The sequence below is a fragment of the Mus caroli genome, unplaced genomic scaffold (genome assembly GCF_978045245.1).
Source record: "Mus caroli unplaced genomic scaffold, Mus_caroli_1 scaffold_16, whole genome shotgun sequence".
In the NCBI taxonomy this organism is placed as follows: domain Eukaryota; kingdom Metazoa; phylum Chordata; class Mammalia; order Rodentia; family Muridae; genus Mus; species Mus caroli.
Genome location: NW_028227271.1, coordinates 20,151,364 through 20,173,823, shown reverse-complemented (window position 1 = coordinate 20,173,823; position 22,460 = coordinate 20,151,364). Strand labels below are relative to the sequence as shown.

Here is a 22,460-nt window from a genome sequence, read left to right as displayed (position 1 = left end):
GCCACCATGCCCGGCTCAAAGGTTTTTTTATACATGCATACTTTACAAAAGAAATTACATGAAGTATGTCAAGGGAAAAGGTGGCTGTTGGTGTCTTTTCTCCCAGTTACATCATCTACCCTCTATGGCTTACCTGTCAGTCCTGGTAGGAGAAGGAGCCATCAGGAAGTCACTCTGTGACTCTAAGCATCTATGACAGTGGTTCTCAACCTTCCTAATGCTGTGACCCTTTAATATAGTCCCTCATGTCATGGTGACCCCAAACCAAAAAACTATTTCATTGCTACTTCCTAATTATAATTTTGCTACTGTTATGAGTCATAAGGTAAATATCTTAGGGTTTCTATTGCTGCCATGAAACACCATAACCAAAAAGCATGCTGGGGAGAAAAGGGTTTATTTGGCTTATACTTTCACCACAGAAGGAAGTCAGGACAGGAACTCAAGCAGGGCAGGAACCTGGAGGCAGGAGTTTATGTAAAAGTCATGGAGGAGTGCTGCTGTGATGGTTTGTATATTATTGCACCAAGGAGTGGCACCATTTGGAGGTATGGCCTTGTTGGAATAGGTGTGACCTGGTTGGAGTAGGTGTGTCACTGTGGGTGTGGGCTTAATACTCTCACCCTAGGTGCCTGGAAGTCAGTCTTCCACTAGCAGCCTTTGGATGAAGATGTAGAACTCTCAGCTCTGCCTGTGCCATGACAGCCTGGATGCTGCCATGCTCCCACCTTGATGATAATGGAGTGAACCTCTGAACCTGTAAGCCAGCCCCAATTAAATGTTGTTTTTTTTTATAAGACTTGCCTTGGTCATGGTATCTGTTCACAGCAGTTAAACCCTAACTAAGACAGCTGCTTACTGGCTTGCTTCTCCTGGCTTGTTCAGATTGCTTCCTTATAGAATCCAGGACCACCAGCCCAGGGATGGCCCCACCCACTCTGGGCTGAGTCTTCCTGCCTCTGATCACAAATTGAGAAAATGCCCTACAGCTAGCTGTCATGGGGGCCTTTCCTCAACTGAAGCACCTTCCTCTCTGACGATTCTAACTTGTGTCAAGTTGACCCACAACCAGCCTGGATAATATCTATATGCAGAGTATCTGATATGCAACCCCCAGGTTGAGAACCCTTGCTCTTTGAGCTTGCTACAGACCAGCGAGGTAGCTTTACTAGAGTAACAGCTTCCTTAGCATCAAGCGGCTCAACAGGTTCTATTTGGGGGTGCTGATCAGCTGTCAGGGTCACAGCATAGGTGCTCAACTTCTGTATGGCTGGAAATTAGGGGGGGCACAGAATACAAAGTATAACTGAAAATAAAATTGGCATGCAAGATATCAAATATAAAGTAAGTTTTGTGGGTTTCTTCATTTTGAGACAGGGTTTCTTTCAGGTAGCTCAGGCTATAACTTGAGATCCTCCTGCCTCAGCCTCTCAAATTCTGGGATTGCATGTGTACACCACCATGTCCAGCTTCAGTAAGCATTTCTTCTAAATAAAAAAAATCCCTACCTTAAACCAAGTATGAAAATGAACATAAATAAAGCCAACACAGAGATGACTCCAGTGAATTCTTTTTCCTCCAATTCATACAGCTGGACAGAAGACACCAATTCACTAACACCCAAGGAGCCAATGGCAGGTTCGTTCTCCACTCCCTGGAGCTTAGGCAGAGAAATGTTTATTGAACTGAAGGCAACGGATTAAAGACCAAGATGAAGTGTGGTTTGTAAAGATAGGATTTATTTGCCATATTTCTCTAAGTTCACTATTCAAGGACATAGATACAATTTAAGAGAAATAGGTGTTTTCCCTGGGGTGATATAGAAGCCCTTTGGAAGAGGCAGACTTGTGGAAAGTAAATATTTTCAGGAGGAGGCAGGTCACTTCTGTGAAGTTAAGGCTAGCCTGGTCTACACAGCAAATTTTAGGCTACCCATAGTGAGACCTTCTAAAAACAAATAAAACAAAACTTTTTTTTTAGGAGGGAAAGAAAAGGGAGTGGAAGGGTGAACTGGGGGGTCAGCCTTCAGCCTGAAAGCTTAGAACATTTCACGAAGTGCTTTCTTTTATACGGAATGGCTGTGGAAGGCAGCGTTTGCCTGGAAGCAGAGTGAGGCGGTTCTGCCTTTGCTACTTGCTACTTGTGTGGTTGACAGGTCTTTCACCCAAGTCCTCCTCAGGACTAAGCAGAGAACGTTGTGTTCAGGATCTAGGCGGGGCGCGAATGAGCAGGGTAAGGAACGCTGCAACCCAGGAGAAATCGGAGACCGAACCTCCCGCCGGTGCCCGCCGCCCGCGCGCTCCCCCGCGCCCCTGGTTTCGCTCCTCACAGCCCCGCACTGCCCTGGTCCTCCGGGCCCCGCGCGCTCCCCCTCCTTACCGGGCTTGGTGGCCACCAACTCAGCCCGCCAACTCTCCTGCTGCAGACCTGGCCGCTGGGTTCCAGGGGCAGGCTTGAGCCACATCTTCAGGACGCTGTTGCCCTAGCAACCAGGGTGCGTCCCAGGTGGATGGTAAGTCCCCACCCCCGACAAGTAGCGGAGTTGCGATTGGCCAAGGAGGCGGAGCCAGACAAGGTTCGGGCCTAGGAAGGACTTCCTCCGGAAATGCTGTCCCTGGGAGAGGTGTGGGGTGTATCCCTCTTTTCTGTTTTTATTGTTGTTATTATGTTGGATTTCTGTGTGATTGAAGCCGTGTCCCCCCATGGACCTGCCCCACCTCTGAGAAGCAGAGTTATTTATTTTTACATTATTATAGCAAAATATTCTTGTGTTCTTTTTCTTGTATAATTGCTATATTCATCAGAATTATATAAGCCTATTTACATATGCGTATATCATCTGTGTGCGAATATGCACTTACTCAAATACATTATCGTCTCAAAAATAGTTATGTTACAATTAAAAATAAGAAAGTAATGTTTAATTTTGCCCTCAAAAGATCACATTTATGTGTTTGAGTATGTGTCTGCCTGTGTGTATGTGTACCGTGTGCATGCAATGCCCACAGAGGCCAGATGAGGGTGCTAGATAATCTATAGCTAGAGTTACAGATGGTTGTGGGCTGCTGTGTGGGTGCTGGGAATCAAGCTGGGTCTCTGCAGGAGCAGCAAGTGCTCTGAAGCACTGAACCATCTCTCCAGCCCTTGTGGATAATGAATGACTCCAGCTTCCCCATGCCATACTTCCTGAGTGCTAGCTGGATGTCTGGTGAGCAAGATTAACTTAGAATTAGCATGTCTGGCAGAGGCCTATTTGTCTACTGTAGGGCATGACTCTACAAACACAAGACCTGCTTGCTTTGCCTACCACTATCTTTGGACTCCACCTTGTGCCAGCACATGGCATGGTATACAACCATAGGGCCCTCACAAATGGATTAGTACCAAGAGTACCCTAGACCTAGTCAGCACGAGGGATGACAGTACTGACGTCATCAGGAATGGTCCTTCTCCCTGGCTCTGTGGAGTTCCCTTCTTAAGACACTGTCAGAGTTTGTATACCTACACAAAACATCATGTCCAAGATGGGGAAGAGAGGGTTTTATTCAGCTTACACTTCCACATTGCTGTTCATCACCAAAGGAAGTCAGATCAAGAACTCACACTGGGCAGGAACTTGGAGGCAGGAGGTGATGCAGAGGCCATGGAGGGGTGCTGCTTACTGGCTTGCTTCCCCGGGCCTGCTCAGCTTGCTTTCTTACAGAACCCAGGGATGGCACCACCCACAATGGGCCCTCCTCCCACCCTTGATCAATAATTGAGAAAATGCCTTACAGCTGGATTTCCTCAAGGGAGGCTCCTTTCTCTGTGATAACTCCAGCTTGTGTCAAGTTGGCACACAAAACCAGCCAGTACAGACACCTGTGCAAGTACTTTATGTCTAGTTCAGTCTGCTTCACAGCACGCTGATGAGATAGGTCCAGTGGAAACACACACTATATTTTGTCCAAGGATTCACAGCTGATCAAGTCAGGTCCAGAATGAGAATCCACAGACCCGAGTCCACAGTCTCCACTTACAGACTTCCTGACTTCTTATTTGGAGAGGAAGACACAGCCTCATGGGTAAGATACCCAACACATATCTTTGCCAGCAGGTGAGTTAATGAGTACTGTGCCCTGTGTTGTACAACTGGACCCTAAGTAGCCCCTGCCCCTGGCCTATTTAAGGAGTAAGCAATCTCTCCTGCCCACTACCAGGCTGACACATTTATCCCTCTAATTGAATGACCAGGCCTCCCGTCATTAGGAAATAGCATCCATACACCCCTGACAAACATGCCATATGTTCATAATTTCTTTGACACCTTCTCTTGTCCCAAAAGAGAACTGCTTTTCAGAGAGTCCAACGCCTGTACTGGTTGTCCTGGGTCCCTTCACAGAGGGCTATGTGTTAGCCTTTTCAGAAACCTTTGCTTGTGTTTGTAGCCCTTTCAGAAGACATTCAGTCAAAACTATTTCCTTGTGGAGCTAAGACATTACTGGATTTTTTTGTCAATTCTTCTCACCTAAAGGAAGCTCTGCTGGAGATAAGATCAAAGAAGATAAGAGAATCCAGCTGCCTGCTAATAAACAGATTTGCAAAAGCCTTCTTATGCTGTTGTTTGGGGAAGTATTATTTTCATAAACACTTAACACTCATCCTGGAAATTTCTAGAAGTCTTTAGGGAGGAGAAGCTAGTCTGCAAACAAGAGGCAAACCGGCCACAGCCTGGGCCTTCATGGGCAAACACAGGGTCCTTTTTGAGCTTTGTACACTACTGGCCTTTTGCTTGCTATGTGCTCCAGCTTCGGGATCCATAGCAGAGGGCAGGGTCTCATCCCTGATGGGAAGTGTTAACCTAAACCTGGAGATCTGCTCATGTTTGGTTTAATATTTTGTGTTTCCCCCCTCCACTTCCCCAATCTTTACTCTGTAAAGTATTTTCCTGCACTGGCAATTTCTTACTTCTGTGTGAAGAGTTGACGATTTTTTTTTCACAAGAAGCTAAATTCAGCTTACGGGTTTATTGTCCAATGAAACCATAACACCTATTAGTGTGGGTTTGATCTCTGTCCAGACAGAGCAAGTTCTGTATCAGAGACAGTGGCCCCGGGGCAACAATTTAATGATTGTCATTTCTTCTGGGGAAACTTTCCATGCACCCTGCTGGTTCCCTCGGAGTCAGGGGTGGGGGAGTCGGGGTGCAGGGCGCCCTGCAAAGGGCTACTTTCAAAAGGGTGGGGCCTGGAGCCGGACTGCGGTATTTGCGTCCTTCCCCATCCTCCACAGCATCATTTACACCAGGAACCTGAGGGGCTCACTATAGGCTTACAGACAACTCCAGCTAGGCTCCGCCCAACAGCTACCCGCCCACCGCCATTACTACTTGCTCTGCAGCTGCCAGGTGAGGACTGCTCGCTATGCCATCTCCTCCTCCTCCTTCTGACTCCTCCTCCCTCCCTCCCTCCCTCCCTCCTCCTTCTTCTGCCTCCTCCTCCTCCTTCTACCTCCTCCTCCTCTTCCTTCCTTCCTTCCATCTCCTCCCCCCCCTTCCCACGTGTGTTCCGGACCTCTTTCTCTCCTGTCCCCCTCTGTTGCCCCTTTCTCAGTCTCTACCCCTTTTCCAGGTACCCGCTCCCCTCCCTTCCCACAATAAACCTCCTTTTGTACTAGGCCTGTCGCTGTGACTCGATCCCTATGACGCGATTTCTCGGGGGTGGGGTGGGGGGACACTTTGGCAGGGGCCCGCCAGGTATTCCCTCACTCCCCATCCCCCACCCCTGCCACATTACTCCGCTTTATGTTTTCTAACCCTCACCTCCCAGGAAACTTACTGCCCACACTTTCCCATCCACCACGCTTATCTGCTGCCCAAGCCCTCTGGTGACACCCCTGAAAAAGACTCACAAGAAGTCAGAAAAACTGCAGTGGAGCCCAGGGCTCCCCTCCGATATGTGCAGCTTAGGTTCCATCCTCAGTACTGCCACACACACAAAAAGAAAGGATGGAGAGAAAACATTTTTACAGTGGGGCAAGTCAACAGATTTCTCATTCCCTTGGGAATCAAGAAGACAGACTGCTGCACAGCCTTAACCTCAGGCCGCCCTGCAGGTTTGAGCATTCGCAGCAACCTGCTTCCCAGTAGCATGTCTGAGAGAAGGGACAAGAGCGAGCAGCTTGTCACCCTGTCAGTCCAGGAAGAGGACAGGAGAGACTATATACCTTTGCATTGAAGACAAGCAGGGGAAGTGACCAAGCCGGGAGGAGCTGGGCTGCTCGCACCCTCCCCAAGACTGGGGGACTAATTCCACCACATGGATACAGACTAAGAGCATCGTCAGGAAGTCTGGCCGTTGTCCTGTTAGTGGTCTTCCAAATGGAGACAAGACTCTACTCAGCTGACCTTAGGAGAAAAGAAATTACTAAGAAATCAATAAGGGTGGGCGGGTGTTGGTAGAAAGATGGCTGAAGAGCACTGGCCACTCATTCAGAGGACATGGGTTCGGTTCCCAGGACTCACATGGTAGCCCACAAGAACCCAGAACTAAAATTTCCAAGGGGTCTGATGCCCTCTCTGGCTTCTGTGGGCACCAAGAATATACATGGTGCACATACGTGCACGCAAGCAAAACACCCATATGCGTAAGATAAATCTAAAATAATTGAAAATTAAAATAAATGAGGTGTAAGTAGCTCCTGCTGCACTTATTTTTCTTGACTAAAAATAGTCCTCCCCACCTCCATCTTCTCCCTCCCTCTCTCCCCCCTCCGCTTCTGGATATTTACCTTGACAGATGATAGGCCTGCTCATTTTAATTCCATCAGCCAGAAACGAAATCGCACATTTTAAACACTGTCACCACCAATAACTGACAATAGCCTGTAAATGGGAGCTATTTCCTAGAGCGTTTCGGGATTCTACACGGAGACTGAGCAGCTCCAAGCGGTACCTTATCTGCCCCGCCCCCCCCCCCCACGCTGATGTTCCATTGAGACCCTCCCCCGCCCCCCATTTAATAGTTGCTGGCTATCTTCTTTCATAGAAACGGGCAGCAAAATCCACTTATCTTGCTCCTGAACATTGCTCCACACAATGAAATACTGGGATTTCGAATTTCACGAATCCTTACCCCCCACCCCCAACCCGGACTCCATCACGCTGCAGTTCTCTTAGAAGGCCGGGCCCCCTCGGAAACCTGCAGTTAGAGAAGAGCAATTTCAAGACTCATCCACCTGGGTAGCAACAAACCCCGGGCAATCACCAGCCGTTCTCTTTGCTAAGAGCGGGGATCTTGCAACAGCTTGTAATTAGTGCTGTTTAGCATTTAATTTGCCTTTAGTTAGCTAACAAGCACTATTGATTACCTGATAGGAAAGGAATGCTACACGGAGCAGGCTGGGAGAGTAAGGCCTCCGCTCCACTTCCGGTCTCCTCGGGGCTGAAAACACCCACTTCGGGAAGGAGACTGGAGACCGGTTAAGAAATAGAAAACAGTGTCGAGTTACAGAAAATTCTCCCTTTCATCATATTCGGGGCCCTAAGTCCTGGCATGTTTCCCTCAACGGGCAGACACCTGTAACTACATCTTGTCTCAGGATAAGACTAGGGTCCTGCGCTTGCTCAAGCTCAGGCTAAGGCAGTCTTCTGCCTTCCCTCCCTCTGTAACAGTCACAAGTTTGATCGGGACCCAGGACAGCGACACACACAGTCACCAGCCTGTCAGCCTCACTCCCTGATGCTCTTATCTGTCTCAGGTAAAATGGCATGTTGGGGGGAGGGGCCCAGGCAGCAAGCAAGCCAAGACTCATCCTTAAGAGTGTATTTATGGTGGGTGTGGGGTGGGAGACTGGGACAAGCAGCCCTTAGAGGGGATGGGTGTGGCTGAGGGGACACATGTTCAGCCTTTGAAGGCTTTGGGTTCCATCCCCAGAGAAGCAGGAAAAATTTCTAAGAGGATAAAATGAGGGAGGCCAACGTGAACTCAAGAGTAGCAAGTGTAGAGAACCCCAGGGGACACTGGTGGCAGAATACTGCTAGGGGACCCCGGCCAAGCTGAATCCTATGTGCAGTGGACTGAGCCAGTAGTCATTTAACTCATTCGTTTTTGTTTTGTTTTGTTTTGTTTTGTTTTGTTTTGTTTTGTGGATGGTTGTGTGTCTGCAGAAGCTGGAAGGAGGCACTGGACCCCCTGGAACTGGAATTACAGGCAGTTGTGAGCCACCTGGGAACTGAGCTGGGGTTCTCTGCAAGATCAGCAAGTGCCCTTAACCCCTGAGCCGTCTCTCGGGTCTCACTCTTGCTAACACCAAACATTCTTTAAAAACAAAACAAAACAAAACAAAACCAAACCAAATAGTATTTATTTATTTTTATTTATATGAGTACCCTGCACCAGATCTCACTACAGATGGTTGTGAGCCACCGTGTAATTGCTGGGGACTGAACTCAGGACCTCTAGGAAGAGCAGCCAGTGCTCTTAACCGCTGAGCATCTCTCCAGCCCAACAACCAAACATTCTTAACACCAAGGGAAGTAGGAGATATTGGGCTATGGCCTCCTGAAGCTTTCCAAGCAGGAGTTCACCGTATCCCAGCTATGTTACAGAAAATGAAATGTCCACCAAAATTAAGCTCAAAGCCTTCATGCTCTGTACCACTGGACTGAGCCCCTGGCAGAGAAGAGTGAGACACAGGCAGCAGGTCCCCAGTAGAAGAGCTTCCTCCCTCTTTGGACACCATAGCTGACTGTGAGAGGAGAATGTGCAGGGACAACAGCCAGATGGCTGTAGCCATTCACCAGAGATTCCCAAGGGCATACATGGAAACAAGGGTGTGTGTGTGCCGTCAGAGATGTCCTGTCATGGGGTCTGTTCAACTTCCTCACAGCTGGTACCCAACACCACACATCAAGGTAAATGTTGTGATCATAAAAAGAGAAAGGGTATTAATATATGTTCTACCTGGATGTGGGGGAAGGGGGTGCCTCGGCAGGCCCATGCCAAGGCATCCCTTCCCCCGAGAGACCAGCCACATGATGGTATAGTATAGAATAGAGTTTATTCAGGGCATGGGGAGGTGGGTAGCAGAGGCAGTTAAGAGGGTAGCAGAGGCAGGGAAAGGCAGAGAGAGGGAGAGAGTAGAGAAGTAGAGGCTGGCCATGGCCACGTGGTTGAGAAAGGGGGAAGGGAACGGGGAGAGGAGGAGGAGCAAGGGGGCAAGAGAGTAAGAGGACAAGAGAGACAAGAGAGGCAGGAGAGAGAGGAGGGGCCAAGCAGCCCCTTTTATAGTGGGCCAGGCCTACCTGGCTGTTGCTAGGTAACTGTGGGGAGGAACATACCTGGAGGCTGCCAGGTAATTGTGGGGGTGGAATGCAGACAGAATGCCAACAGTAAAGATGGTGGCTTCAAAAAATACAAGATGCTGGGGGCCAGAGAGATGGCTCAGTCCATAGAGTGTGTGCGTCACAAGCGTGAGCACCCACAGCCCATATTAATAAATAGACAGACAGACAGACAGACAGACAGACAGATACATAGATAGATATATAGATTGATAAAAAATCCAAGTGCAGAAGTGGAAATAGCTGACTTCGTTGGGCTCTTCTTGTTCCTCAAGAACCATTATTTAACAAAACACGAGCTCCCTCCTGTGGCGGCAGGAGGCTCCCTTCCGAGGCAGGATTCAGGGCTGCAACTCACACTCAGAGTCAACACCACACCAGGATCCAAGCATGAGTCCGATTGTCCTCTGATGTGAGGAGCTGGCAGAGGGCCAGCATGCCTCGGAGACCATGACTATGGCCACATTGAGTGGCAGATGTTTCTGGGACTGGCTGTCTCCTGCTGGCCCCATCCCCACTGGACAGCCGTTACAGTCCTCACGCTCCACTACCCTCTCCAGACCACTGTGCCAAAGTCACAGGAGACTCCCGGGGCTGCGCATTGGGACTCTTTGTCAGAGATGAAAGTTTTCTCCTTGTGGTCCCAAGAGTGTTGGAGAGGCTAGGGGACTCTAGGGGGCAAGGAAATAGCATCCTCTTGTTTCCCTAGGCTGTCCCATTCTCTGCTGCCTCACCCTTTTCCAGACTCTGCTCCTGCCTTTTGTTTACACCCAACAGTATCTCCACCCTCCCTGAGGTTGCTAGTTCTGAGCCTTCAAGGTACTGGCTCTGCTCCTCGCTGTGGCTCTTCTCATCTTCCTGACTGGCTAGAGCCTGGCTTTTGCTGAGTTCCTCGAGCATTGGTTCTCAACCTGTGGGTTGCCGTCCCTTTGACAAATCTCTGTCTCCAAAAATACATACATTGCAACTGATAACCGTGACAACAAAAATAATTGTATTGAATGGGGGTCACCACAAGATGAGGAACTGTATTAAAGGATTGCAGCGTTAGGAAGGTTGAGAACCACTGCCCTAGAAGAACAGAGAAGGGGATTGGAAGTGAGCAAGGATCTAGAGAGCAGCATGGCTTTACCATAGCAGGTGCTCGGCAAAGGACTTGCAGGGGAGGGGCTGGAGGCAAGAAGGACCTTGAGTGGCTCCATGGCACTGAGTTCTGGGCAGAGACTTGGGAGGAGGGGCAAGAGGCACAGGCTCCTGTGGTGACTCACAGGCTCCACCTACAAGGATGGGAGGGTCTTCCTTGGTCATTGGGAAGGCCAGGAGCCAGGAGCTCGTTCATCCTGGGCCTGAGTTAGGAACTTCAGCCTCTACCAGCTCAACAGCAGCAGTCCAGAATTCTGGGCTCTGAGATGTGACGATATTCATTCATCAGCTGCTGGTTAGGCAGCGCATCCCTGCTCCCAGGGCAGTCGTGTCCACGCGGGAAGGGGGATGCCAGGAGGTGATGCAGGTGTTAGGAGGCAAGCAAGGGCAGAAGTATAGAGGAACCAAGGAACCAATCCAGTGTAGGAAGGGATGCTGCCTTGGTGGAGGTGCAGGGCTGGGCAGCTCAGGGGAGGGAGATGAGGATGCTAAGGGTCGTTCAGGCCGTATGGGGACATCGTCTGCCAGGGGGATACAAAGGACTCCTCTGAGTTGAGGCGTTGAAGACATGGGAGCACTCAGTTTCTAGGGTCAAAGGTCATTCCATGGCTATACCCAGACTGAGGTGCCACCCTGTCCTAAAACATGCCATATGCAGTGTAAAATGATGGATAACATTCTGGGAAGGGGATACCAAGCTCTAAGCAGGGCAGGGCTGGCTAGCTACACAGAGGACTTCCTGCGTAGGAGCCACACACCCTCTGCCACTATTAACAAACAAGAAGGTGGGTAAATCCATCCCCCAGGAGATCCCCAGGATGGGACCTGCTCTTAGTGGTGTATGTGACCACATAGGGTGGTGGTGTCCTTCCCACCCGATTCGCCACCTCTTGGGCTGTGAACAAAACCACAAACTAAGCCCAAGCTGTGAGATGACAATCCCACTACAGCCACCAGGTGGCGCTGGCTGGCCTGCGGTTTGGGGATGGGCAGGACCTGCTAGGTAAGGGTTTTCCTTTACTTTTTGTTTGTTTGTTTTTGTTTGTTTTGGATTTCAGAGTCTCAGACTGGCACTGAATTCACGAGCTTCCTGCCTCAGGCTCCCCCACTGACGGGCTTACCGAGGAGGGGAGTGGGGGGGAGACACAGTGCCGGTCCAGGCTTAGAGCTCAGGACTCCTCAGCAGGAGAGCTGCAGCCGCCTGGACTTCCAGTTCTTAAGGAAGAGCTGACACCTCTGCTGCTCCCCAAAAAGACTTTCTGGGGACTTCCTCTGTGAACCCAAGTCAGGCTACCACTGACCTGCAGTCCGGGCCTTACCACAGGGGAACAAAGGAGGTTCCTTCTATAAATACTAGCCTGTGGCTCCACCCTTCTGTTTGTTCTGCTCCTTAACCACAGTCCAGCTCAACGCTCCGACATCAGCACAGCTCTTCTCCAAATCCACTCAAGGTACAAGGAACCTCTAAGACACAGGCCCTGTCCTTACCCTCTAGCCTGAGTGGTACAGCTGGGGTGAGGGGCCCTCAACCTCACAGGAAACTTCTCAGCAGCCAGGGAGCCCTAGAAAACACTAACAAGGTGACACTCCCGGTTAAACCTCCAGGGGCTTCCCCAGGCTCTCATGCTCTAGGGGGCGCTCTGTAAGCCCATGTCTGGCTAACCTCCATACAGCCCCTGCACAGGACACGCCCTGGAGCTTGCCAGCCCTACTCTCCCACAGTCTCCTAAGCCCAAGTCCTCCGTGTGAACTTACCGGCTGTGACATCTGTCTTTTGGGAGGTGTGTGTGTGTGTGTGTGTGTGTGTGCGCGCGCGCGCGCACATGTTTACATTCATACGCGTGTGGGTGCATGTGTATACGTGGGGGCAAATGGTTGATGGCCAGTGTTCTTTGCTTGCTCCCTGCATTATAAGTTAAGGCAGTCTCTCACTCAGCCTAAAGCTCACCACTACAGGCTGGTCTAGCTTATCCTGTGAATCCCATCTCTACCTCCCAAGCTCTGGGATTACGGGTGGCTGCATTCACATACTGCTGAGTCCTTTTTGGTACCGCACGGGCTCTACCCACTGAGATATCTTGATCTCAACGGCCCCATGACATCGCTCCTGATCCTGAACTAACCCTTGACTCATTAATGAGTCTCCTTGACTCATCCCTGACTGGAACTAAAGCTCTGGGAGGCTGGGTCTTTTCTTGCTGGCTAGCACAGCCCCACAGCAGCACTGAGACCCCTGCATAAGCTGAGGGGTTATAGGTAAGGCAGGAAAAGGGCTCTATCACCCTGCTTCCTCGGGGCTCCCTAGTGTGTGTTCCAGTTTGGAAATGACTTAAGGACAGATCTTCTAGGCACAGCACGGGGACACAAAGATGACTATCCGAAGTTTGCATTCACTCCCATAGGGCTGGGGAAGATAGCCAGGAAGGACTTGATCAGTCTCCATCCCACCATGCCCTGGGCTGGAGCCAGAGGCAGACCCAGACTGCAGAGGTGGAAGAGAGCTACAAGAACACCAGAATCTCTCACCCTTCCTTTCACTTCCAGGTCAAAGGTCACTGAAGTAATATATAGGCTTCAACTCTCACTGAAGTTTGCCTGGGGTAAAACAACCAAATTCTGCCTCATCAGAACCCACTCCAGGCTCTTTCCCACTGTAGCCACGCCCAGGCGACAGGGCAGGAATGGGGCTCACACTCCTTTGAGGAGAATGCTCAGGGACCCCCCCTCCACCCAGCACACAGACAAAACACACAAACAGGGGAGGTGTCTTTTATTAAAGATGCAGGCAAGCAGAGATTACCATGTGTGGTTCCAGAACATCCGTACAGTACTAAAAATAGAAAAATAGAAAGAAAATTTCACAGAAAGCAGCCTTCCTCCCCAGACACACAGGAAAGGCGCTGCCGCCATGCCCACCCCAGAGAACCATGCACCAGACCTACACAAGCTTCTCTCTGGACAGAGGTAACGCCACGACAACCAGACCCGCTTCAGAGACGGCCCACGGCAGGCCCCTTCCACAGCCTCAGCCTCCCACTACCATGTTCTTCCCAGCCTGGTGAGTAACAGAACAAGTCGGTCCCCACAAGCAGCGATCTCCTGGTCCACCACTCATCTGGTCAAATTCAAGCCCATAGGTGTGGGGGTGGGCAGCACACGGGATCATGGCTCCCCCCAGACACTCTTGAGGGCTAAGGTGCCCCACTCACACAGGTGGGCTTGCCAATCCTATCTGCACGGAGGACGGTCAACCTGCAGACTGGGTCTCCTGGGTGAGAGCCTCGCTTGGCACAGGTGGAGCAGACGGGACAGCGACTAGGGACTTTAGAACCATGCTATGTCCTGTATCTCTTGCCAGCAGGAGTGTGTCAGTCGCTGCCTTGGGGAAAACGTGAAGGCTGTGAAAGATACTAATTCTTGGTGCAGTCTGGCATCTGTGGGGCCTCTTCCACACCTACCAATGCCTTCAGATGCCACCCGTAGCCTCAGGCCAGCTTCCCTGCCGAAACATTCCTTGGGCTCTTCTGTGCTGGGGCTCAGAGAGCTGCGCGCTTAGAGATGTTTCTGAAAATGGCCTGGGACAGGTCCTGGCTTGGTATCAGGATGGTTCCAAAAGACTGAATTCCACAGGCGACACCAACCTCTCCAGCTCACCCCACCCCCCAACCCGTTCTTTGATCTCGGAACAAGGTAGGATGGCTGTGCCTAGAGAAAAGACTACAAAAATTACAGTGACCCCTGAGAGCTTCCTAGCATCCCGGCACAGCACGCTCCTGCTCCCCCCTGGAAATGCACTTGTATTTGGCTGACAGATATTTATTTCGGCTTTCAGTGAAAAGCGCTATAAAATAGTGAATAACACGGGGTGCGGGGCAGACATTTGCACTGCCCGTGAGTGTGGTATTGGCCACCATGTGGAGACTCAAACACTACAGGGCCAGGCCAGGCGGCTGCTGTAGACACCATCCTCTCACTCCTCCTCGGCTCTCTCCACCAGGCTCGCCCCCTGCTGTTTCCAAGCAGTTTCCGGAAGTGTGTCCAGCGAGGAATAAAAGAACGCAAACAGGACTTTTAGCTAGTAGAGCGTCCGGGGGACCGTGAGCATGCAAGTTCGCGGATTCTGGTATTATAAATAAAAGTCAAACGTGAGGTCACACTTCCCCATCTTCTGTTTGTACACTAGATCAAACTTCTCGTTCATGGAGACGGTGAAGATGTCCTTCCACAGCCCAACTCTTCCTGCAACACAGACCAGAATAGAGCTGGCTGCATCCACCAGTTTCAGAACAAAAGGCAGCCTCGGGACTTGAACTCTGAACTTGGCCTGCCAGGTGGGATGGACTACCTGAGCTAGACCAGTCTTGCTTGTGGTGAGACTCAATGGAACCAACTGCCCTAAGTCGGGGAGGGGGGTTGGTGGGAGAGCTTTCCTTCTGTCTCCTTCTGTCAACTACACCCCAGGCACCACACAGATCCGCACTGTGATCTGAGAGGGACTTCACATCCTTGCTCCAGGTTAACTCCCAGAACCTACCACAGCAGGAGTTCCTGCCATGAACCTGCCAGAGAGGAAGTGCTGTGGGCTAAGTTCACGCTCTGAGGAGTGCTTGACTAACTGCTGTTGGGTGTATCGGTTGCCTCTGGAGAATTTGCAAAAGTGAAAAAAAAAATCATATCAAGGGCCAAGAGGAAGCTCTCATGAAAGCATCAAGGGTGGAGATTTCTAGAAGCCTGAGTTAAAAATAAGTTGGGGAAGGATTAAGTGAATGAAATACCCATGGCATGAGTTGGCTTTCCAGGCTGGATACAAAAATGTGTCACTCAAAGAAAGAGTGAGTTTCTCCATAGCCCCTACTGCTGTCCTGGGCTGCCAAGAGCTGGGGATGAGGAGTGGGTGGGTGGGTGTGGTAGGTAAGAGGAGTGTGTGTCTGTGCGTGTGTGTGTGTGTGTGAGAGAGAGAGAGAGAGAGAGAGAGAGAGAGAGAGAGAGAGAGAGAGAGAGAGATTAGGAGTTTATATTCCAAAGAGAGAGGGAGAGAGAGAGAGAAAGAGAGAGAGAGATTAGGAGTTTATATTCCAAACCTCCCATTCACGGGAGTGGTGAATAGTTTGTGGGCTTGCTTTGTGCTTTTATGTAAGTGGGATTTAAGGGAGGAAAAAGCTCTAAAGTCAGAACTCTGTCATCTCTATCAGACAGCCCTGCATCGAATCTATCCCAGCAGGACTTCAGGTCTGCAGCCACAGCCCTCCAGTAGCTGAGCTAAAACAACTGACACACCAGGACTTTCTCTTAGCTAATGAGACATCATCTGTCGGTGTTGGAAAAGTAAAATAAAATTCTTCTTATCACCCTCTAACGATACCAAAGGGACCAAATTAGAAGCTTCTAGACCAACCACACTATAAATATATTTCTCCGTGATTATGTTTTTTTCCCAGCTGAGAGCTTGTCAGAGGAGTCACCCACCTGGTGTAGGATTTGGAATCAAGACAATTTATGCTGTGACATGAACCAAATTTAAGCAATGCAGCCGGCTCCCCGAGCCCCTGCATCCTCGCCACCTCAAGGCGATCTTCTGAGTAAAGAGGCAATGTGCTAAAAGAAAACAAAACCACAGAACTGAAATAAAGCAAAACCAAGGCCGACAGCGACAGAACAGACGCCTCTGAAGGAGTGTGTGGGCGCCCAGCGGACCACACGTGACCTGGCGAGCTACACACAAACCACACACTCACCACATGCAAACAAAGGGGGGGGGGGTGCTGAGGAGGTGGTCCCAGAAAGGGCTAACAAAATACGGTGAAAGCAAAACCAAAGAATGGCAAATGAAACAATAAATGCTTGGGAAGACACAGCCACAGGGCAAGGGATGTGGTATGGTGAGCTGCTCTCTGGAGGAACAGAGCCCATCCTCCTCCAGCAAGGCCCAGTGTACTTGGCCCCTAGCCACTGCCTGTGGCCCCTAGCAACTGCCTTTAGCCCCTAGCAGCTAGAACTTACAGGAACACCTAGAACGCATAGCTGTTCCAGGGCTGATAGTAGATACATACCTGGAGGCAGCCAGGCTGCAATCAAAGCCCAGCTTCTCTCTCCACCTCAGGCACCACCCAACGTCCTAAGATCTCCACCCACAGCTTCTCACCCTCTAGAAGTGTCCAGTTCACACTGCCGACAGCTGGCTGCAACCCTACCTAGAGCATACTCACCTAGAGTAGGCTTGTGAAAATGTCCACTGCTCTGAGACATCCCAGGACTTCAGTACCTGAGCTGCCCCACCAGGCAGCAGCTAACATATGCCTTGAAGAACTGGGAAACTGACTCAGTGGCCCTGGGAGGACTCCTGTCTGGAATATCACCCCCAAAGTCTGCCTGCCCACCAACTGTTCCTGCTACCATGTATGTGTCCTGCCTATATCTGGCTCTGACTACCCACGCTTGGCTGCCCTTAGGCTTAGCCATTTTGTCATGTGCGTCACTCAAACCCAGAAGCAAAGCCCCTCCCTGGATCAGCATCCTCTGGGTTGGGAAGGGAAGAAGGCATCTCTTCACATGGGCTCCATCTTCTAATTCATCATAGGTCATGACCCACAGCCACCAGGAAGAAAGCTGCTAAGCCGCTAACCTGCCCTATATTGCAAAACACCACAGCCCAGCCTTAGGTCTCCTCTGTGGGAATGGCTCTGTGTAAACACACTTTGTCCAGAGCCTGAGCCAGCCCCAGCAGCTGCTGCCCCTTTGAACTGCAGCATCCCGTGTGCAGGTGGGCAGAGGATGCCCTTCTCCTGGAGTACCATGCCCTTAATGGGCACTGGCCAGCCAGCAAGTACTGCTACCCAGAGAGAATTAATCCAGAAGGTTCCAAGCAGACACATACCCCGGCCCACAGGCAGGGCCTCGGCATTGCAGCACTGATCAACCAGCTGGTGACAGTGCTCGATCAAGGACTCCAGCTGGGCCTTATCACAGGACACACCCAGGAATCTGGCCAGCTGCTCCACCATGGTCACCAGGTCCTGGAAGACAAGGAGAGAGAGCAGAGCAGTCCTTCAGAGGCAGCATCCTTGGCACTCAGGCAGCCAGTCTGGAAATCAGCCAGGAGGGTAAGATGCTGATTGTGCCACTCAACTCGAAACCTGCGAGTCTGGGATTTGAACCTATGGCTCTGGGAAGAGGAGGGAAGTGTGTGTGGTTGGGGGGGGGGCGGATAGACATAAGAAGCTTTGAGAGCTGTGGCTCATTTATAAACAGCAATCAAGAATATCCCCACAGCAAGATCTAGCTGCCACCCAGCTTCTGGAATCCTCTGCACCCACAGGTGCCCCGGTGGCCCACGCCCCAGCCACTTCACCTACAGGAAAAGTGAACAGAGGAAAAATCAGTCCTACAAAGTCGCACACTGGACAAAGAACCACTTACAGGCCCCACAGTGCCACAACTGAAGTCAGAACGCAGCTGGAGAAGACACAACATGTCTCCCCACGGCAACCACGCTCTCCCTGGGAAATCCCAAGGAACCTCCTATTCCCGGTGGGATCCCTGAGCTGTCACTCCCAAGTCCCCAAAAGCCCACTGGCAGCTGCCTTGTTCAAACATTATGCAAATGCTGGAGGTTGCCTCCAGCATTTATAGAAGGAAATCAGCACTTGGAGCCTCAGACGGGTTCCAGTTAGACGTGGTGGCGGGTTGAGTGTGCTAACCCGAGCAAAGATGTGCCAAGGAGCCCATGCCTCAGACCCACAGAACTGCAAAGCCTTCCCCTGGTGCATGAGAGGATGCGGACACCCCCTTCCTCCTCCTCCTTCTTCTATCCTCCTGGATGTTTATGTCTGCATCCCTACAGAGACCCCTACCAAGATTAGCTAAGCCTGTCTGCTTGTTCAGCTGCACACAATAAACCAGTGAGTTTCTGCGTGGCTGTTTGTGTGGCACCATCGGAGTGCACCTCCCACCTGACCCCAGATTGTCTGTCTGCCTGTCTGTCTGTCATTTCTTCATTCCCCATCACGCCAGTTAGGTCAGTCCCTAACACTGTGCAAAGTCACAGCACACACTGGTTAACTGACATTTTTTTTAACTTCAACAGGCTGTGGGGGAAGGTATCTGCTTCTCCATGGATTCCCGCAGCACCCACCCAGTGGTCTTGATCCTTGTGTTACCACTCCTCTCTTCTCTGTCTCCTGGGAGCAAGGAGGCACAAACACACACACACACACACACCCCAAGGTCTCAGACACAGGAATGGCACATGGGCTATGTGAACAACAGATGTCAGAACAAACACAAATAAGAAGACCCTGCACCTACCAACCCTGGCATTTCAAAGGAAAAAGAATGAGAGAAAAATAAAACTTGGCCTCAGAAGAGAGCGCCCAAGGAAAGGGCTGCAGCAGATAGCCGGATAGTTGGGATGCTCTGCGGGATGGCTCCAGGCAGCTTGGCATCCATGCAACACCCTTCTGGGAGGATGGATGGACCAATTCTGCATCTGGACACACATTAAAGAAAACTGTTGGATAACTGCCAGGCCAAACTTAACTGTACAACTTACTCATCTGAGATGCACTTTCTTTCCATCCACAATCAGGAACAGGAGTGCTGGCCAGCCACCTGTCATTATCAGGGGAACCTCACTAGTGACAGACTACCTCTCAGGTTGACTGTGGGGATGAAGGGGGACCTTAATTGGGGCACCTTGGCACAGGCCACCAAGACAGGACACCAAGACAGCACTGAGGCAGCTGTGGCACTAAGGGGGAGGTGGGCAGGGGGCTAGGGGATAGCCCCAAGAGGAAAGCATTTGCTACCCAAGTGTGAAGACCTGAGTTCAGATTCCCAGAATCTGATTAAAGCTGGATGTGGATCCATGCAGATGCGATGCCAGCGCTCCTACAGAGAGATGGGAGGCACAGAGGAGAATCGCAGCAAGGTCACTAGCAAACCAGCCTGGCATGCACCACAGAGGACAAAAGGCCCTGTCTTAAACAAAAGATAGAGAGGACCTGATGTCATGTCGCCTCCAAATGCGCAGTGCAATGCACACACCTCCATTTATTAACATGAACACACTCACAAGTACATGTACACATACACACACATGCACGCACATGCATGCATGCACACACACGAAGAGGATCACCCAGCTCTGCCTCCAACACCAAGACAAAAAACATGCCCACCTATTCCACAACTGGAAACTGCAGATGCTTTCTCATGGCTAGGTTTTCTACAGTAAAATGAGAACTTAAGTTCCTAAAAGATGTAATTTTAGGGGCTGGAGAGATGGCTCAGTGGTTAAGAAAGCTTGCTGCTCTTCCAGAGGACCCATATGGTAGATCACAACTATCTATATAACTCCAGTACCAGGGAATCCAGAACCATCTTTTGGCCTCTGCCGGTACTGTGTCCGTGTGGTACACTGCAGTCAAAACACTCATACACATAAAATAAAAAGGTTAAAATTAAACAAAAAAACATAATCTCAGGCAGTGAGCGCATGGTGGCGCATGCCTTTAATCCCCACACTCAAGGCAGAGGTAGGCAGATCTGAGTTCGAGGCCAGCCTGGTCTAAAGAGTGAGTTCCTGAACACCTAGGGCTACCCAGAAAAAAAAATTCTGTCTCAAACAAATAATCTTAGCCCCCTAGTCTCCATCAAAGACCTCAGTAGCTACCGGTGAAGTTTCTGGAAAAATATGCAATGCAGATTAGACACTAAAGCAAATAACTTCAGTGAATGGTTAGAGGTGAGCATACCCCGTCAGGGAGCTCCTGTTATTAGCTGCACCTTCGGGGTGATGCTGATGCGCCCTAAAAGGCAGGACACAAAGATCAGAAAGATGGTTCAGCCATCAAGCATACACACTTCTCATTCAGGGGACTGGAGTTCTGGTCTCAGTACCCATGTGTGACAGTTCACAACTGCCTGCGACTCTAGATTCAGGGGGGATCTGATGCCCTCTTCTGACTTCCATGGGCACCTGCACCCATGTGTACAAACCCATATACACGTGCATAATTAAATGATTTTTTTAAAAAGAAATCACACAGTAGTCATGTGTCTAACTAAAATGTCCCGTATAAGTCCAGGTACTGATGCTTGGCCTCAAGCTGGGGGTGCTGTTTTTGGAAACAATAGAATCCTTATGAGGCCTGGCCTGGCTGGAAGAAGCCATCACTAGGGGTGAGCCTTTGAAAGGAATTCCCCAACCTCTGGCCCCTCTTGGTTTCCTGCGCTCCATAGGGTAACTGATCCCTGAAGCATGCCCCCCACCCCACCTGAGAGTCAGAATCGACAAATCACAGATGGACTATGGACAGAATCCTCTGAAATACACCCATCCCCCTGTGGTTCTCTGCAAACGGGCATCTAGGCTACCAGGGAGTCTTCCCTTGCGTATGGGGATAAAGGTCAGGCCTTACTACCTAGGGATTCTCAGCCACCAGCAGCAGTTAGCAAGGCTGTAGCCTAATGCCCACTGCACCTCCTACAGATTTTCCAGCAGGATGGCTGGGTCCCATCAGGTAGCCAGCACCCCTGGGTAGGCAAGCCCCATGGCACAAACCTTCCCTCTACTTCTTCCACTACTGCATGCTTTCTGGTACTCATGGGCCCCCAGTGCATAAGCCCAGCCCAGAGTCACTGCAGAGGGGACATCCAGGATGGCATATTAGGCGATAGGGTGGACACCATATCACCACAACCTCTATCCAGCCCTTCCCAGTGATCAGGAGCCATCGTCACCCAGGTCCCTTCATGAGCCCCTCACCGACCCTCCCCCCTAGCGCCTTCAACCAGTTTCCGATCAGATTTCCAAGGTCATGTGCAAGTCCACATAGGCTGCCACGCTCTAACATACCTCCAATCTCTCTGACCTCTGCCCCAGCTCCTCCCATTAACCATCTCACTCCCCTGACACAGTGGACAGTATGGCTTGGCCTTGGTCGGCCCTAGTTATGAACTTCAAGAGGACACTTGAACCCAGCTCACTGCATCCCAGGCCTGTGTACCCTTAGCCTTTTCCAGCAAAAGACCTGCACATGCTTTTGACTCTCAGCATCTCAGTCTTCCCGTGGAAAGGGTACATAGGTGTCTCCACCCTGCGGGTCACTCTCTCTCTCTCTCTCACTCTGAAAGCAGTGGCTAAGAGCCTGAAACCTGCCAGTTATTGATTTGAACACATGAGCACACACACACACACAGACACACAGACACACACATACACACAGACACACACACACACACAAGGGAGGGGCCTGCTGACAAAATGGCCTAGGAGCAGACAAGACAGAGGTAAGAGGGCAATCCACGTAGATACACGAAGAACATTCTGGATGGCAAGAGCAAACGCACAGGCCTGAAACAGAAGCAGGGAGACAGGATCAAGCAATACCAAGGCAGTCAGGGAGGTTAAGGTATCCAGGAATTGGGACGATCACCCATGGCCACATGGGCTGTGACAAGATAAATGATGATGAAATTTCAGCACCAGTAGGCACAGCCCCTGTGATGAGAGAACTTGGTAGAGAGGCCAGGAAGGAAGCCAGGAGTAAAGACTCAGATTATAACTCAGTAACAGGATGGAGAGATGCAGGCATGGACAGAAAGACAGGCAGACCTAGGCACAACTGGTTGGGTAAGTGTGAGGATTTAAGCACTGAGCTAACAGGACTTGGGACACAGATGCACTGTGTGAAAGAGACATTGGGACAAATAGAGAATTCCGGCTGAGCAACCCCGGAAGGCAGAGCAGCCTGCCCTGAACTGAGATGAGGGATAGGGAGAGCTTGGTCTGGGTGCATCAAGTCCTGGGTCTCACTCAGACAACCACACAGACATGTGTCTCGGGATGCCCACAGCCAGCTGTGTGCACAGTGGCAGCAGAGCTCCAAACCTGGCAAAGGAATGACGCCACAGGAAGTGAACAGAAGAAACGATGAGAAACAAGGCCTGGGCTGAGGCCTGTGCTGTGTGAGCATCTGTGGTGTGCGAGCATCTG

General features: G+C 50.7%; 2 protein-coding genes across 4 annotated transcripts in view; both read right to left on the bottom strand.

Annotated features, from left to right (window-relative positions):
- Efcab6 (EF-hand calcium binding domain 6) overlaps positions 1 to 2,481 on the bottom strand; it is a 206,172-nt gene extending 203,691 nt beyond the window's left edge. The window contains exon 1 of one of the 2 annotated variants that reach the window (XM_085831456.1): positions 2,380 to 2,481. The gene's annotated coding sequence lies outside the window, so the exon portion shown is untranslated. The remainder of the gene's footprint in view (positions 1 to 2,379) is intronic. The other variant, XM_085831457.1, reaches the window with a different exon arrangement.
- Positions 2,482 to 13,218: 10,737 nt separating this feature from the next.
- Positions 13,219 to 22,460, bottom strand: part of Sult4a1 (sulfotransferase family 4A member 1) — a 28,996-nt gene continuing 19,754 nt past the window's right edge. The window contains exons 6-8 of one of the 2 annotated variants that reach the window (XM_085831537.1): positions 17,340 to 17,478; positions 15,932 to 16,060; positions 13,219 to 14,704 (exon numbers count right to left, since the gene is read on the bottom strand). In XM_085831537.1, the coding sequence (XP_085687663.1) occupies positions 15,960 to 16,060; positions 17,340 to 17,478 (240 nt within the window). In that variant the 3' untranslated portion in view covers positions 13,219 to 14,704; positions 15,932 to 15,959. The remainder of the gene's footprint in view (positions 14,705 to 15,931; positions 16,061 to 17,339; positions 17,479 to 22,460) is intronic. The other variant, XM_021183749.3, reaches the window with a different exon arrangement.